This window comes from Carassius auratus, chromosome 41 (genome assembly GCF_003368295.1).
Source record: "Carassius auratus strain Wakin chromosome 41, ASM336829v1, whole genome shotgun sequence".
Classification (NCBI taxonomy): Eukaryota; Metazoa; Chordata; class Actinopteri; order Cypriniformes; family Cyprinidae; genus Carassius; species Carassius auratus.
In genome coordinates this window covers 1045891-1064350 of record NC_039283.1, presented here as the reverse complement: position 1 = coordinate 1064350, position 18460 = coordinate 1045891, and the positions used below count along the sequence as shown (strand labels likewise).

Sequence of the window (18460 nt, the reverse complement as noted above, 5' to 3'; positions counted from 1 at the left end):
GTCGATTTAGTATTTAGGAACGGAAAAAATCTCATCTCGCACTATGGTTTGATCATATGTTTTCTGACCATGAGAGAACATGGACAAGACAGTTGGTCCGTGTATGTTTTGATCATTTCGGTTTCGTTTTCAATGTGCACATTGAATTTAGCTACATTCGTTGCGGAACATTGAATGAAAATGCAATCGTAAGTGTCTTGACTGTGAGTGTTAATGCAATTAAGAAAAATAGCCTTTGAATGATAATTTTGCCACAGTTTTAGCTTGAACATGATATACATGTCTAATAATTTCTGTAATACATTTTCATTTTAATTTTGCAACTTATGAAGCATTAAAATTAGTATTCATTTTACATATTAAAACTAGTGTATAAAATGGCAAAGAAAATTTATGTAATTTCATTTTCATTTTGCACCAGACGTTTCGTATTGGAAAATGTAAATACAGAAATGCATTGCCGTTTTACATATTGCATTGTCCTTTTGCATATTGCATTCCAAATCGAATATTGCTACCCATCTGCTTCCATGAAATAGGACGCCATGACGTAAAGAATGTGTTAATTAACACACGAGGCCATCTAGCGATATTTAGCGACTTTTCGATCAGGCTTTTTAGATGCTTTCCATTCAAAGAAGTTGACAACATTTCCCTGGATGCGGGGCCTTTATCGATTTCCTAGGATCGAGGCGCCATTTTTTATTCTCCAGTTGAATACCTCCTGGATGTGTTTTTTACAGTCCCACGTGGTACTCTCTCCAACAGAGTTAATCCCAAAAGCACACGTCTCAAAGGGTTGCTAGTTCAGTAAGTTTCCGCACGTAAAAGCAGCAGCAGTATCAGCGGCAGTATGGGTGAGTCATTTCTAATGCACTTTTGACCATTGTTGCTCAGACTTTTTTTTTTTTTTTTGCAAGCATTCGACATTTTCTTCCGAATTTTAAGTACGAAATTGATCCAACTTGGAAGAAATATTTATTTAAATATAGAATTCGTGCAATGTTTACTAACTTTTTCTGAGGCATGTTTAAGCATTCAGAATCTACATGTAATCGAATTTGATTTACAGTTAAGAACACGTGCTGTTATTGCAGCTAAGCTAACATTTTAACATTTGTATTAAATATTAATCTCGTGCAATACAGTATAATAATAATAATTGTTATTAACACAACAATAGTGCTAAAAAGCTTACACATTTATTTATTTTTTCTTATTGACCTCAATATGGCTCATTAGCTTGTAGAATTAGTCTTTACTGACATTATTGAACGCAGACCAAGAAAAAGTTATTTGTGTGTGTGTGTTTTCATCGTTGACTTACAATATATAAATAAAAAAGATTTGATTACACAACCGTTTTTATTTGGGTCAGTGAGGGGACTGACCTTCACATTACCCATAAACATGGCTTTCAAGGGAAGGATGTTGAACAATTCTTGGCAAGACACAGTGACTCCTAGATAGTGACATTGTCCTTATGTTGAAGTTGTTTGTGTGCTTGTATGCATGTTTTTCCTTATTTCCAATATTTACAAGGCAGTAACAATGTGTTATCTATTAATAACTTCTAGTTCACTCATCTTTCTTGCCTTTCAAGAGTGGACACACTACGTTTTGCACTCTGCACTTTACTAAACCACACATTTAAATAATATGCAAAAACTTTATGCCTTCATTTAATCTCTCAGATTTTTATTATGGATTAAATGAATATCAAGCAAAATTAATTTTATAATACGGCACTTCCCAGACTGAATTATGTCTGTATGACTGCATCAGTCAGGCCTAATTCAGTAATTGAATAACTGACTAGCTCACATATAAATATTTGAGATGTGACATACTCTCTCTCTCATTGCTTGCAGCTTCTACCTGTTCAGGATGTGGACCAGGATATAAAACCCCTCTGGATGCCATGAAAGTTGAGTTACTTTATAAGATTAAGACAGCATATTGTCTGAACAATAAGCTGGTAGTATATATATTAACGTGAGTTGGTTAATACATAGTTGCAAGTCATTATAAGGGAGCAGTGACCTTTGCACTGGAGACTCACTGTGCTCACTGAACAACTTCTGATCTTGCAGCTCCTCCTCCCTATGAGCGGATGTCCTCCTCACTTGCGAATTGGCTTTACTCTGCATTGTTTGGTTTGCCTACTGTTTTCCCTGAAAAAATAAATACATTTAAAAAAATCTCACAAATACACTATAAACTTTGCTCAAGTTTCTCTGTACTTTTTTTTTTTTTGGAATTTGGTAAAAGCTAGTCAATTTCTATGTGATTTTAAACCCTAACCTAAAATACTTTTAACATGATAAATTGCATTATACCTTTAATTATACCAAATTATTATCTTGATAAAATTATGATTGTTTTTATAAATATTATTAATCTAATGGGAAAACCAGTATATTTTGTCTTTGCAAAATGTAAAAAGTCATATTACATATATATATATATATATATATATATATATATATATATATATATATATATATATATATATATATATATATATATAAGCATGCAAAATCTATGTAAAAATAAAAACCCTATTATAACTGGCATTTTTTAATGGAATAAATCTGTTATTTTTTAATTTAAAAATGCTAAGAACTTAATAGCAGATTTTTGTTTAGTGCATTTTATCCAATGATGTGGACACAAATGTTACACCCTTTATGGAATTTAGTGATAAATTATAGGAAGCAAAGATGAATAGATTTAAACTTTAAACTTAAACATAAATCCATCCTATAGGGCCTCGAGAAAAGATAGTCTACCTGCCATGCATTTACCGCAACACAGACATTCAGAAACCTGACTATCTTGCAACCGTTGATGTCAATCCACAATCTCCCAATTTTTGCAAGGTAATAGCAAATATGAAATATACACTTAAAATTTTTTAAATTAGAATGTTGCAGCAACATATTTCTTTTTTTATATTTCTTTATAAGCATTTTATCTATTTACACCATCTTGTAATGGTCTAGGTGATTCATAGGCTGCCCATGCCTAATCTAAAGGATGAGCTACACCATTCTGGTTGGAACGCTTGTAGCAGTTGTTATGATGATCCTTCCAAAAGACGCAATCGTCTCATTCTGCCTTCTCTGATGTCCTCCCGTATCTACGTCGTTGATGTAGGGACGGATCCACTGGCCCCACGGCTTCATAAGGTTCATTTTAGTAAACACTTAGTTATACAAGAGCCTATCTGTATGAATAACCTTATAGTAATGCTGTTAGCTTTGTGAATGAACATTAGGGTTAGTAATCTGAGGAAGTTTAAAAACCCAGGAGAAATTCATGAACTAGGGAGTTGCTTAAATGATTTGCTCTAGTTGCTCCAAAAGGGCTTTTCCTACTTGAATGCATATGATTTTTAATTTTAACTGCATGCTATAGTACAGGTGCATTTCAGTAAATTAGAATGTCGTGGAAAAGTTCATTTATTTCAGTAATTCAACTCAAATAGTGATTTAAATTAAATAAATTAAATGCACACAGACTGAAGTAGTTTAAGTCTTTGGTTCTTTTAATTGTGATGATTTTGGATCATATTTAATAAAAACTCACCAATTCACAATCTCAACAAATTAAAATATGGTGACTTGCCAAACAGCTAATCAATTCAAAACACCTACAAAAGGTTTCCTGAGCCTTCAAAATGGTCTCTCAGTTTGGTTCACTAGGCTACACAATCATGGAGAAGACTGCTGATCTGACAGTTGTTCCGGAAGACAATAATTGACACAATTCACAAGGAGGGTAAGCTACAAACATTCATTGCCAAAGAAGCTGGCTGTTCACAGAGTGCTGTATCCAAGCATGTTAGCAGAAAGTTGAGTGGAAGAAAAAGATCCACAACCACCCGAGAGAACCACAGCCTTATGAGAATTGTCAAGCAAAATCGATTCAAGAATTTGAGTGAACTTCTCAAGCAATGGACTAAGGCTGGGGTCAAGGCTACAGTTGTCGTATTCCTCTTGTTAAGCCACTCCTGAACCACAGACACATCAGAGGCATCTTACCTGGGCTAAGGAGAAGAAGAACTGGACTTTTGCCCAGTGGTCCAAAGTCCTCTTTTTAGATGCAAGCAAGTTTTGATAGTGCTGTTAATGAACAGCATTATTTTCCACCCTCAATATCCATGGCTGAAGTCAACTTGAGCAAGGTATTGAACCCCCCAATTGCTCCCTGGGTGCTGGATATATAGCTGCCCACTGCTCCGGGTGTGTGTTCACGGTGTGTTCACTTCTCACTGCTGTGTGTGAGCATTTGGATTGGTTAAATGCAGAGCACCAATTCAGAGTATGGGTAACCATACTTGGCAAATGTCATGACTTTCACTTCAAAATCATGGTGTTGGTGTGCTTGACTGGCTAGCAAACTCATTAGACCTAAAGAGGAAAAAGAGAAACAAGGGACCAAAAGATGCAGATGAGCTGAAGGCCACTGTCAAAGAAACCTGGGCTTCCATACCACCTCAGCAGTGCCACAAACTGATCACCTCCATGCCACGCCATGCCACAATGCAAAAGGAGATCCTACCAAGTATTAATTACATGTACAGTAAATGAACATACTTTCCATAATGCCAATAATTCATTAAATATTTTTTTTTAATTGGTCTAATGAAGTATTCTACTTTGCTGAGATTGAGTGAATTGGTGGGTTTTTCTTAAATGTGAGCCAAAATCATCACAATTAAAAGAACCAAAGACTTAAAATATTTATTTAATACATGAGTTTCACAATTTGAGTTGAATTACTGAAATAAGTGAATTTTCCCACGGCATTCTAATTTATTGAGATGCTATACTTCATATCCACAAGTGTTAAACTCAAACAAGCAAATGTGTATCATGGAAAGACATTTGACCAGTGGAGGTCACAATTTCTAAGATGAACCACTTGACTGAAAATCAAACAAAACCACAATACTTTTGGTTGAAATATATGCTCTATCAACTCTTTCCAATAAATAAGCTGTGTCAATGACATCTGCATACTATAGATAAAAAACGGCGTATTGATTAGTTTCCATGTTTCAGTTAAATTGAATTAGGAATGAATTCGTGGCCACATTGTACTTATATATTGGCAAAAAATTTTAAGCATGGCCAAGTAGTACAAATTCATGCCCATGTTTTAAATAATACAATATGGCAACGATTTATTAGAATAAAGGAACAAATTAAGAAGTTGTGGGAAAAAATTCTTAATTCATGGCCACAATAAAAAAAATTTTGTCATGTGTACCAAATACTTGTTTCAGGTTTTGTTAAGAAAAGCCACAGAGAACCTGACCTATTTTAGCAGTTTGAATTTATTTTTAAAGCCCGGAAGCATGACATCATGCCCTGTTATCCATATTGATTTTGTTTAACATCTACAACATAATGCTTAACATCAAGTGTGACCACCAGAGTTGGGGAAAGTTACTTTTAAGAGTAATGTATTACAATATTGCTTTACTCCTAAATAAAAGTAACTAATTATGTTACTTAGTTACTTTTTTATTTGAAAGTAATGCATTACGTTTCTTTTGCGTTCCTTTGTGTTCCTTTTTAAATACAAGCAGGGCTTGCAAATGTAAAAGCCCTTTCACACCAAAAAGTGTAATGAATAAACCTGAAGGAAAAGTAAATTCATGTGTGTACAGTAGAACAGGAGAAGGTTCAACACTCTTCAGCAATAAAAAAAACCATGAAGCACAATTGTTAGTTTATCTAAAGTATTTTTTGCTTATTAGTGTGTATCAAAGTATCTTCAAAGGTCATTAGCGAAGACATTGGTTCATAAAATGGTATTAGGTACATTTGTGTTATTTAACATTTATTTATTGCAAGTTTGCATCATATTCTGAGTTTGCATTTCACATTTTAATTAATTTTGATGAATACTAAATCAGGTTGTTGTTGTTGTTTTTTTGCGAGTGGGATGAATTAATTAACATTCACATTTAGAACTACATCATGTTCACACAGCGCACACAACACCTCTGTACTTCCGATTTCTCCCAATAAGGGGACAGAAGACTTGTCAGTCAATAAATGGGAAAACAGTTTAAAAAGTAACTTGGATATTGTCTTGTAAATTAAAATGTAATGGGTTCCTAAACTAGTTACTTGAAAAATGTAATCTGATTACATAACTTGCGTTACTTGAAATGCATTACCCCCAACACTGGTGACCGCCCCTTAATACATGACTGTCGAATGTTTTGTTCTCACCAAGCCTATGAATTCCTTCCATCTCTCTCCTCCTCCAGATGGTCGAGCCCATAGATCTGTTCTGGAAATGTGGCCTTGCCAACCCCCACACTTCTCATTGCTTAGGCAGTGGCCAAATCATGATCAGTACCATGGGTGATCCCTCTGGCAATGGCAAGGGTAAGATGCTGTTTTCACAGCTCTGTATTTTCAGTACACATATATGCTTACCTTTTATTTATAATCATTTTAAGGTGGTTTTGTGTTGTTGGATGGCGAGACTTTCGAAGTCATTGGAAATTGGGAGCAACCAGGTGAAGCAGCACCATTTGGTTATGACTTCTGGTACCAGCCTCGCCACAATGTCATGATCAGCACTGAGTGGGGAGCTCCAAAAGCATTGGGACATGGCTTCAACCCTGCAGATGTCAAAGCTGGTATGTTCATTTTCAAAAGTATGTACAAGAGTCATTGTAGCTGACTGGCAGTGATGATCAGATCTCTCTGTAGGTCATTATGGACAGCGCCTCCATGTGTGGGACTGGACCACACACAAGCGGATACAGACTCTGGATCTTGGGGAAGAGGGTGCTGTTCCTCTAGAGATCCGATTTCTGCATGACCCTGATGCGGCTGAAGGATTTGTGGGCTGTGCTCTTCAGAGCACAGTCTTCCGCTTCTACAAGACACGGGTAAGTACATAAAAAGCACTTGCATTAAAATATCTTTTTTAAAAAGGCTTAAAAAAGGTTTAAAGGACCGTTTTATAGCCCCACTACCCCACCCTCCCCAGTTTTTAAACGAGACATGTTTTTAGCTTCACATTTTGTATTTTACAGAAAGGGGACTGGGCAGCAGAGAAAGTGATCCAAATTCCAAGCAAAAAGGTGAAAGGTTGGGCTCTTCCTGAAATGCCAGGTGAGTACTTTTAGAAACATTCTAAAGTTCATTTTTATTTAAGCAGTGGTGGACAGTAACGGAGTAGCTTTACTTCGTTACTGTACTTAAGTACATTTTTCAAGTATCTGTACTTTACTGGAGTAGTTTTATTTTGAGCAACTTTTACTTTTACTTCACTACATTCCAAAGCATAAAATCGTACTTTTTACTTCACTACATTTCATAAAACATATCGTTACTCCCTATAATATATCACGTGCTCCGACACGCAGAAGCGGTGTCTGATTCATCATGAACGAACGGAGTCTTTTCAAAAGAAACTTTTAAATCGGATCGCGAATCGCACCAAACGATTCGTTTACGAATTAGAATGATCCGATTGCAGCTGTTCTGGACTCTATGGTTCTGGAGTCGACCACACACTGATTCAAATGAACCGTTTAGTGCGAGTCACCAGAAGTAAGAACCGGGAGATCTTGTGAGCGCGCGTGCATCTGATGTTGCTAAACCCAGATAGCAAACAGTCATTGAAACTATGCTGAATCAACATTCCGTTGTCAACGTTAAGTCATTGAATCAACATCGAACTCTGATGTTGATTCAACATCATTTTGCACCCTGATTTAATATTGAAACAATGTTGAAATTCTGTCCATAGATCAACGGAATTTCAATGGTATTTCAATTATCAGGAATATTGAAACAATGTTGAAATTTCAACTGAACTAAGGATCAACGTGATTTCAATGGAATTTCAACAGACTGTACAGAGCATCCGGGCCACTGATCGCAGCGACAACAAACACTTTGATCACTTGATAAAAAAATAATAAAAAATAAAACATTTCAACTCTAGATCGCCTCTTATTAAATTAAACTTATTGTACTTACGTACAATTGATGCTCAGCTAAATAACTGGAGATGTTATATTTATTTGTATTGATACATTCGTGCCGCAAGATGTTTCTATTATGAAGGCTGGAAGACTCTAATTGAGTTTTTGCTAACTTTATAACATAGAAGACAACCACGAAGTACTTTTGGCAGATTTTGACATATTGGTAAAATGAAAATCAATTTCAGTGAATGCAGCACTGCGTTGGTTAACCAACTCAAACAGTACACTGACTGAACTGCTATGAAGAGAGAACTGAAGATGAACACAGAGCCGAGACAGATAACGAACAATAGACTGACTCGTTCACAAGTGAAGAACCGGTTGCATCGGTTTTCGGATCACCAGTAGTTCTTTCGGACAGTTCGATTCAATAAACCGGTTGAAGAAAACGATTCACCGGTTCTTTTGCCCTCGACGTAATGGCCTTCGGTTTACCTGCGCTCATAACACTAGCACAGAATCAGTTCAGAATCAATCACCAAAAGAATCAGTTCGGTTCAGGCACTCTGTGTGTCAGTCTGCTTCACGCTGAATCACACATGCGCAGTATCATCAGCTCCTCGATTCTTCTTATCTGTCTCGGCTTGGTGTTCATCTTCAGTTCTCTCTTCACAGCAGTTCAGTCAGTGTACTGTTAGCGTAAATGAATTACTCCGGGATATTGGTTTGTTTTAACTCAGAGGGAGTGTCAGCCACATTAAAAAAGCTAACAGTTTAAGTCATTTGTGGATTAACGCGTATTGGAGATGCGAACCGTTTAAAACGATTCAGTTCGATTTGGCAGAAGTATTGTTCCTTGTTAGAGTGTGTTCATTACTATTACTAATAGGTTTCCTTTTTACATTTTAAAGTTTTTTTTTTAACATTGGTAATCTATGAAATAACTTTAATGATCAATATAATAATTAATATTAATATTAAATTTTATTCATTTACAAAGTATGATTCAGTACTTTTACTGATTTTTTTTTTTTATAGTAAAGCTCTATTTTAGTTTTCATTCAGTATCCATTTTAAAAACTATTGGTTGACAAATTTGGTATATTGGCCAGTGTGGTCCAACCTAGCTATCAGTATCGGTAAAATCCACTATTGGTCAATCTCTAGTTGATAATACTGTGGTGCGGTGTGTGAATGTCCAGCATTTGTACAGTTCTGCTGCTTTGGGCGTCGTCATTCCCGTCACCAGTGTATTGGCTGATTACTTTTACTGAGCATGTAGGGAAATTTACTCTGCATTTAAAGGGATGGTTCACCCCAAAATGAAAATTTGCTGTTAATTTACTCACCCTCAGGTCATCCAAGGTTTTTGCAGTAGAACAGTAAAGGTGTTTTAGGTGAAACCGTTGCCCTTGGTGATTCTTAAATGCAAGTCAGCGGCTGCTGGTTTTTGAGAAAAAAACAACAGGACCAAATACCGGTGGCTCCTGGTGACACATTGAGATCTAATGAAGAGAAATTATTGGTCTGTACAAGAAAATGAACACTACTTACAACAGTATTACCTTTAACCCAAAGCCTGGGCAACCAGCTGTCAGCGCGTTCACAACTGTCCATAGACGCAACTTCTCTGTTGCATGACAACGGATGCACGCACGAGATACTGGAGCTCATGACGCTGTTTGCCGGCGCAGCATCGTGATGTCTATCAGCCATCGGCGATGGACGATGGAATCGTCTATCGGCCCAACCCTAACCAGGATGACATAATTAAACAATTGTACACCATTTTGAATACATTTTAAATATTTGTTAGCTAAACAAATGCACAGCTTCCACCAAGAAAAAAAAGCAAGCACACCAGGTCATGTGACTAGAACCGACTCAATCAGCTTCCTTCGGGGTGAAATTCCCCGTTGTTTTTGAAAAACGGGGTGCACAAAAACACTGCAGGGTTTGTTTTACTTTTCTTCGAAAATAAATCCTGTACCAGAGTTACAGCAAGGGTTTTTCAGTGGTGGAAATCCTTTACTGAAATGTCCTTGTTGTAACGGAGATCCCAGCTGATGGATGCCTAGCAACGACAGACACCTCAGGCACGTGCGTGTGTGTTAACTGGGCGCATTGACACACGCAACCACACGCCTACAGACATATTTAGCTGAGCAAGCCAAATGAAGCGAGCGAAAAGACCAATTTCGACAAAGGGCAATGAAGTTACTTGCAAAATATGTTGCGCGGTATTAAAATGAAGTAAAATAGTTGTGCAAGTACAATGCTGTATCACTTGCGATGCAAACATCCACAAGCAAATGAAAGCCGATGAGTACAACTGATGAGTAGTTTACACTTTAGATTAGGGGTGCAGAAAGCTTTGTAAATGATTTATAATGTTTATTGAGATAATAGTACAATGTTGACATTTCAATGATTTATAAGTGATTAATAATATATTAACTAGTAACTATTAACCATTAAGGATTTTGTTTGATTCAGTTGTTTATTGAAGGCCCTGACTGAAACCCCAGGGTACTCAGGGTACTCACTGTCTGACAGCAGGTTCACTCAGACTCTGCTCATCATCACTGAAGAGTCCAGGAACAAAATAAGCCATCTGACACAGAGACAACAATATTTACTCTGCAGTTCCAGGTTCATTAGAAGGAAACAAGATAAAGCAGAGGTAAAATGCAGATAAAAGACAGAATAATATATATAACAACAACATATGTGATATACAAATTCTACTACTAATAACATAATCTTAAAATAACGGAATCTATATTTTTAATTTTAGGTTGAGTGTGACTTACGTTTTGATGTCAGGGACTTCTTAAAATTGGTGAAATATATTCTGAAAAAGGCATATTAATGTATTTCATGAGCTTCTTTCATGAGTATTTCATGAGCTTTTTGAGTTCACCTGTATTTCTAAGTCAGTATCTCCCGTCAGCCACATTTCTGAAGGGAGATACTGACTTAGAAATACAGGTGAACTGAAGAAGCTCATGAAATACATTAATATGCCTTTTTCAGAATATATTTCACCAATTTTCTTTTCAAAAATCTTGGAGTTTTACTTTGTTCTGTAGAGTTTCTTTCTGTCATCCTGAAATCACAGAACAATTTGTATTAATATCTGTTTATCATGAAATATCAAAACTCATGTGAACTTGTTTTCAGCCGATTAACGTTACACTCTCAGTGTAAGTGACGTCATCGATTCAGTAAATCAGCCTTTTCAAAAAAAAATACACTGACAAATCAACAGCAAAACATTCAGAGCCATCAAAATATCTCATACACACACGAAGATTTGATTTAAAGCCCAGAGTTTCATCAACAAGAGCTAAATCTATAGAGTTAGCCTACCTGAAAACTGCTAAGACGCTAACAGACTTTTTCGAAGACACTAAACCATTTCTATAAAATAAATTTAGTTGAAATATGTCAATAACAAGTAAGAAACGTGTCAGGAACATTTGTATATCATATTTGTATGATTTTAGCGACTAAACTTACCTAAAACAGTGTAAACCGCAGCGAGAGAAGGAGATTACTGCTTGCCAGTAACGGTTTTTGTGTTGACGCCCCGTTTCCATGGCAACTCTGCTCCCCGCTCGCGCAGAACTCACCGCACACACAGCATTCACACAAACAAACATCTCGAGTTAAAACATTACATTTATAATGTACAGCCTCATTCAATAATCACTCACTATAGAGACGGATTCTTTCTGGCAGCCTGTAAAACAGTGAAAAACACGACGATAAAGCAGTCAGGACTTCTCTTTAATAAACCGCTTTTACATTTTCCCTCCGAGAAACTGCTGGAAACGCAAGGCTTTAACATTAATTTACCGTGACCGTTGTCTAAACAAGTTAACGGTAACATTATTTGAAAATGAGCCAGTCTCTTCAGCTGCCCACAGACTGTATAAAAACACACCGCGTGCCTGTGCTGTCTGGGTTCATATAGAAAATTAAGCAAGCTTACCTGTACGCTTGTGCCAAGGGTCCAGAAATGAGCTGTGTCCAGTGCAGTACGTTGGGTATACCACCCGTTGATCTCCCGGTCAACCAAAAATCGATGGATTTTCAATCATATTTCCCGGTCAACTATATTTCGATGCTTTTTCAATCATATTTCCCGGTCAACTATATTTCGATGACTTTTCAACAACCGCATCGTTTCTCTGTCCACTATAAATCAATAACTTTTCAACACATTCAGGGATCACCCGCGGTAACCAAATATCAATGCTTAATCAATCATAAAGATAACTATAGATCAATGTTGTTCCAATATTGTTGCCATCAACATTAATAACATCAGGTTTTCATCGATATGGTAATGGTGATTCAACATTTATTTTGCATTGAAATTTCAATATCAACCATAATGATGATTCAGATGGAAAAACAATGTTTATTCAATGTTGGCTTGCTGTCTGGGAAAAGTAAGTTATGTCGAAATTTTGGATTAATTATTGTAACTGAAAATCATATTTAGGTCAAAACTGTCAGTTGTTTGGGAAATAAATCCGTTGTAAAGAGAGATCTATTTAAGCCCACTCAAATGCTCGAGTGCAGACGATGCAGACACATCAATTTTAGGTAAAAAAACAACAACAACAAAAACCTTAAAACAACACATATTAAATACAATAACTCATGCATGTTCAAATTCACCGCTGCCGTAATGTTAACAGTCCTAACAGTCGGTAAAATGTCCTATGTGACGTCTGTTTTTATATTATTGTATCGACAGTAACGTTATACATATGTATATTGTTTGGATTAACTAGACGAGTAGACAGACATGAATGTTCATCGTACTGAAAATAAGTAAATACTGCTGATGCTAACTGTCTAGCTAACAAGCTTGTTGGTGCTAAGTTGATGTAATTTTTATAAATGTCCAAATATTTTTATTCAGCCACATATATATATATATATATATAGATAGATAGATAGATAGATAGATAGATAGATAGATAGATAGATTACATCTGGTTAGAAAAGAAAGGATGTGATGTTCAGAACATGGTAACTACAGTAATTATCAGTGGGAAGAGATGCACCCCGTTTGGCCAGGGGTGTTTTTAAACCACAGACAAGATTTGAGAAGGAAAAAATCATTATGAAATTTTTTTCCTTAAAATGTTCTTCCTAACTTCAGGCCTTATTATCATGTCATATATACAGTACAGACCAAAAGTTTGGACACACCTTCTCATTCAAAGAGTTTTCTTTATTTTATTCTTTATTATCTTTATTGTTTCACACTTTTTTGTTATGTATATAATTCCATATATAATTCCACATGTGTTAATTCATAGTTTCGATGCCTTCAGTGTGAATCTACAATTTTAATAGTCATGAAAATAAAGAAACCTCTTTGAATGAGAAGGTGTGTCCAAACTTTTGGTCTGTGCTGTAACTTTGATGTTCTGTAAAACAACTAACTTTAAAATACTTTTTTCTTACTGGTGAAAATCAGATGGTCATCTCTGTTTTCTCTCGGCTAAAATCATAGTGTAAGCCTCACAGTGAGCATTACTCTCATCAACGTAGTCCATATCAACAACAAAAATATATTTTGACTCCATATAGTGGTTATTTTGGAAAAAATCCCAGGTATTTTGAGCAGTAGGATTATAAAAAAATGTGCTAATATAAAATTAAATTAAGTAGCCTATGTAAAATTGCAAACATCTATCTTTCAGTACTTTTTTACTTAAGTACATAAAAAATTTAGTACTTTTGTACTTTTACTTGAGTAAAATTGAAAAAGGAGTACTTTTACTTTTACTGGAGTAATATTTTACCATATGTATCTGTACTTTTACTCAAGTACTTGATTTGTGTACTTCGTCCACCACTGTATTTAAGTTTAATTTTTGTGTAGTTAAATTTTTTTTTCTAATTATTACAGGGGGCATAACACAGTTTCTGCCAATGTAGTGTAATCTTGAGTACCCATAGAATAGTACTGCATCCTTCATATCTCTGAAGAGTCTTCAGATTTGTCAGATTTATAAAAGACAGATACAGCTGTACCATTTCTCTCCGAAACCAGTCGAGCTCCTGGAGGTGTGCAGTGGGCGGAGCTAAAGAGTCACGAGCATCCAAAGCTTTCGCATGGTGATCGACCTCAAGTTGTGACATTGACATAAGACAGGAACCAAAATTTTACTTAAATTTGATTTAATTTGTTTATAAAGCATTTGTCACTAAAATGCTGGGATCAAACAAACACACTTGGACAACTCCATTGCTGCCCCAGAGAAAAAAATTGCACTGTTCCCTTAAAGCTGGGTTTTGAACAAGGTTATCTTTCCTTCACAACCAAAAACACACTATTAGGTGATATGGTTTATTTCGTGGTCTGAAAACAAAATGGCAAATCCTTTTTAAATATTTTATTTTTAGCGCTGCCGATGACTTCCATAACCTGAACGACGCATGATGATGGGCATGCTCTCGCTTTGGCTCTGGTTGATGTGTGCGTGCACGAGTTCCCATACAAGAAATTCCGCCCGTTATGATGTCTTACAAGGCTATACTTAAAAAAAAAAAAAAAAAAAAAACTTTCTGAAACTTATGCGAACCCTGAGGGAGAGTATTGGGAACAGAAATACTCCATCATACGTCCAACTAGTTTTTTGAAACTTTGGCCATGTTTAGCATGAGAATCCATCTCTTTAACAGTGTAAAAAAAGTCAGAATGCATGAAATAGCATTAGACATTCCCTTTAATGGAAAAACTCGGGGAATGAACAAACAATAATTATTATGTGCAATTTAATTTCACAAATTTCACAAATGGTAATAACCAAATGGAATAAAAAGTTCTATAGTATAGTTTTGAGACTTTTTGACAACAGTAACCCAACTAAATATAATGATCCCTTTAGCAAAGGACCCTCATTCTAAAACATAAATGTTGCTATATATTTTTTTAAATACTGTTAGTGTTATATAAAAAAACAACAACAAAACTAGGGCTGTTATACATAACTGGGTTGAAATAGATATCTATAATTTTGAGAGGTTTTCTCTCAAATTTTCCCTGAACTCCAATTTGAAAATCTGCATTAATATAAAAAAAGTAAAAAAAAAATTAAAAAAAATTGTCTGAATAATAAGTTATGTAATGAATACAATTTTACGTTTTCCCCTTTTAATTTTTTCCTGGACAATCTGCTATAATGAAATTCTATATTTTTAAAATAAATGATAACACTCATTTATTGGTGTATTTTTGGCATAGGTCTCATTACTGATATCTTGATCTCACTGGATGATCGTTTCCTGTACTTCAGTAACTGGTTGCATGGAGACATTCGACAGTATGACATCACTGACAGGAAGAATCCACGTATGGTCGGTCAGGTAAAACCGCTTGGATTAGCAGGATCAAGACACCTTTGTCTACATTTCTAAAGTCATGTCAAAGACTAATAAAGTGTCAGTACAATAGAACTTGCATTTAATATTTTAAGGTCTTTCTTGGGGGCAGCATTTTGAAAGATGGACCAGTGAAAGTATTGCAGGACAAAGAACTGAAAAGCCAGCCAACCCCACGGATACTGAAGGTACTTTTTATTTTCCAAGGGTGCTTCATGTGAGATCTTTATCTCTTTATCTTAATGCAATAAATGTTATAAATGCTTCAGTTTATTCCAAACACGCCGTCTGCTTTTCTCTGGACAATGAGCGAAGCCCATTCGCTAATGATTCGTTCTTTCGAGTCAATTTTTTTCAAAGGCTTGATCAAACCAATTGGCAAACGAGTGAACTGGTTCATGAATCAGTTTGAATGATTCGTTCAGTTCCCTGCCGCACGCGATGAGCGTCTGAAGTGGTTCACTCGGAGTTGTAATGTTTAAGAACATCAGCAGCGTTGAAAACGAGGCTATGGAACTGCACTGAATAGAAAGCAAATCTGCAAAGGCTATTATTTGCTTGTGATGGAGATCCTTATTAGATGAACACCACATGCGCTGTTCAACAGGTAATAACTTGGGCTACATTCGATTACAGTACACGATACCACTGTGACATTAGTTTGTTGTACGTGTGTGTCTTATAACAGAGGGGAGTCAAGTTGAATGCAGCTTCCAAAAGACAAAAAATAGCTGATTAAGATTTTATTAATTTGAATACAATCACACCGGTGCGAGTACGTTCAGCAAGTCATATCATCAGCTTCTAAATTCAGATCTGTGATCCCTTGCTGGTGCTAAGCCAGAGATAAATGCGTTTTTACATCGCTGTGCATTATAACCAATCACACACGATTCTGTTGAGCTTTTGAATGCAATGGCCAATCAGAGGCGTTCAGATGAGTCATCGCTAAAATCCCGGTGCTTCCTTCACTCGCTCCTGACTGAATACATCTTTCTGGGGAATTCTCTCATCAGAAACAACAAAGTGCAGATGTGTGTATTAATCTGTAAATAAGATATTGATTTCACAGTGTTAACAGTTTCAGTGATTTTAATGGGAGTTTCTGAGAGTGATCGAACTCTAGACTGTCAGTGAAAATGATCTTTTAATAATGTAAATGTTATTTGCTCTCTTTATGAACAATGAAAGATTAGTAGCAATTTTGATATCACATTAACTTTCAATGTTAAATTCACATTTAATATAAAGTTAGTCGTATTAAAAATATGTTATGTCATGAAACCTATATCTGTTACTTAAGTAAACATGGTTTTATAATAAATTACATAAATTGGAGTAAAGGCCGATGAAATATATACATTTATACACACACACACATTACATACATTTTATCTACATATCTAAATAAAAATAGGCTCAGTATATATGTCCCAAAGTAAATAGTAACTAACTACTTGAGTAGATTTTTTATCCGATACTCTTTTACTCTTACTCAAGTAACTATTCAGACTAGAACTTTTACTTTTACTTGAGTAAATATTTCTAGAAGTTCTTTTACTTGAGTAAAGTTTTTGGGTACTCTACCCACCTCTGTTGTTCATTAACTAATTGACAGATGATCATCAGGTCATGCAGACCTAACCAGACCAATTAGATCACATCATTTGTTGGAGGTTAAAACATCCATTTCCTTATCAGGGAAAGCGTGTGCAGGGAGGCCCTCAGATGCTTCAGCTTAGTTTGGATGGAAGACGACTGTACGTCACCACCTCTTTATACAGTGCCTGGGACAAGCAGTTCTACCCTGACCTCGTCAAGTGAGTCAAAAAATCTTCATTTGTAATGTTTCTTAAGTTTTGTATATTAAAGATTATGAAATGAGGCTGTATAAATGGTTTTAGAAGTTACCTCTGATTTGTTTGTTATGCTGGAACGTGCATCTTATTTCTCTTGAGGGAGGGGTCAGTCATGATGCAGATTGACGTGGACACAGATAAAGGCGGCCTGAAGCTCAACGAGAATTTCCTTGTGGATTTCGGAGCAGAACCACATGGTCCTGCACTTGCCCATGAGCTCAGATATCCTGGTGGAGACTGCACTTCTGATATCTGGTTATGAAATTGGGGCCAAGCCATTACGTTCCAAGTGGGAGAATTATCATTCCCATATTTTCACAACTGAGTGGAGATACAATAGATAATCAGTATGAGGATCATGTTTAATCTACATATGGACTAAATCCTTAATTATATTGTGGCAATTAGTGATTACAATAGTAAATCACTTCTCCAAATATAAAAATATATTTTTGCTGTCTTTATATGCTTTCTGCATTTTTTTTTTATAGATACTTTGTATTCCAGTGAACTCAAAGGCTTTCTCATTTGTTGTTGTAAGGGCTTTCCGAATCATTAGCATTGCAAAGTAGATTTTGAACACATGGTGCAAGTGCACAGAGTGAGTGCACACAATCACCATCACTGTAAGTGAACATATTTGAAAGAATTCTATTAGGTATACGTTCTGAAATAAAGCAGTTAGTTATTTTGTATTACAGTGCTTCAAACCCCTAAAAGAATAAAAAACAAACACTTTTCCAGGAGTTACACCACTAAAGAAAGGTAGTTTTGTTTATTGCCATTGTAGTACACAAGTATGAAATGTTCTTTCCAAGTCTGAAGACAGGGACAAATATTATTTTATGAGAAGTATTTATAAAAAGGTTTAATTTTTTTTCCCCCTGTAATAATAAATAACTACAGTACAACTATAAAAATAAGAAATATGTCAAATGGTTAATAAAAACTAACATGTATTAAATTAAATGTCATCTTTTGACTTATTAAATCGGAAGCTGTAATGATTGTGTGCGTGTGTGTGTAATAAAATAATTCTTACTATTATTCTTATAAATGAGAATCAAAACGACTCGTTTTCAACAGCTAATGTGTTTAACCTTTTATAACCTAATGTTTATTATCACCCTCTTTAGCTGTGTCTCAAAGTCTAGCGAGCTTCCTATCTAGACAGCATTTGTAGCCATTGCCTAAACGCCCCAGAATGCTGTCTTGGTAG

At 35.6% G+C, this 18460-nt stretch overlaps 1 protein-coding gene and 1 long non-coding RNA gene across 7 annotated transcripts; one reads left to right on the top strand and one right to left on the bottom strand.

The window, feature by feature from the left end:
• The first annotated feature begins 599 nt into the window (after positions 1 to 599).
• On the top strand, positions 600 to 17963 carry LOC113059763 (methanethiol oxidase). 3 transcript variants are annotated; one of them, XM_026228336.1, is made up of 13 exons: positions 600 to 857; positions 1872 to 1928; positions 2094 to 2156; positions 2770 to 2882; positions 3006 to 3191; positions 6290 to 6410; positions 6485 to 6667; positions 6741 to 6922; positions 7070 to 7148; positions 15246 to 15367; positions 15478 to 15570; positions 17084 to 17202; positions 17316 to 17515. In XM_026228336.1, the coding sequence occupies exons 1-13, from the start codon at positions 854 to 856 to the stop codon at positions 17365 to 17367; spliced, it is 1374 nt and encodes a 457-aa protein (XP_026084121.1). In that variant the 5' UTR covers positions 600 to 853; the 3' UTR covers positions 17368 to 17515. The 3 variants fall into 3 exon arrangements, with proteins under 3 accessions (XP_026084121.1, XP_026084119.1, XP_026084120.1); XM_026228334.1 differs by having other exon boundaries at positions 605 to 857; positions 17341 to 17963; XM_026228335.1 differs by lacking the exon at positions 2094 to 2156 and having other exon boundaries at positions 609 to 857; positions 17341 to 17963.
• On the bottom strand, positions 9025 to 12406 carry LOC113059765 (uncharacterized). 4 transcript variants are annotated; one of them, XR_003278144.1, is made up of 7 exons: positions 11967 to 12406; positions 11492 to 11714; positions 11342 to 11392; positions 10783 to 11078; positions 10516 to 10583; positions 9535 to 9721; positions 9025 to 9456 (listed from the first exon to the last, which is right to left on the bottom strand). It is a non-coding gene; the product is annotated as an uncharacterized LOC113059765 (long non-coding RNA). The 4 variants fall into 4 exon arrangements; XR_003278142.1 differs by having other exon boundaries at positions 10516 to 10609; positions 11492 to 12405; XR_003278141.1 differs by having other exon boundaries at positions 11492 to 12404.
• Positions 17964 to 18460: the final 497 nt, after the last annotated feature.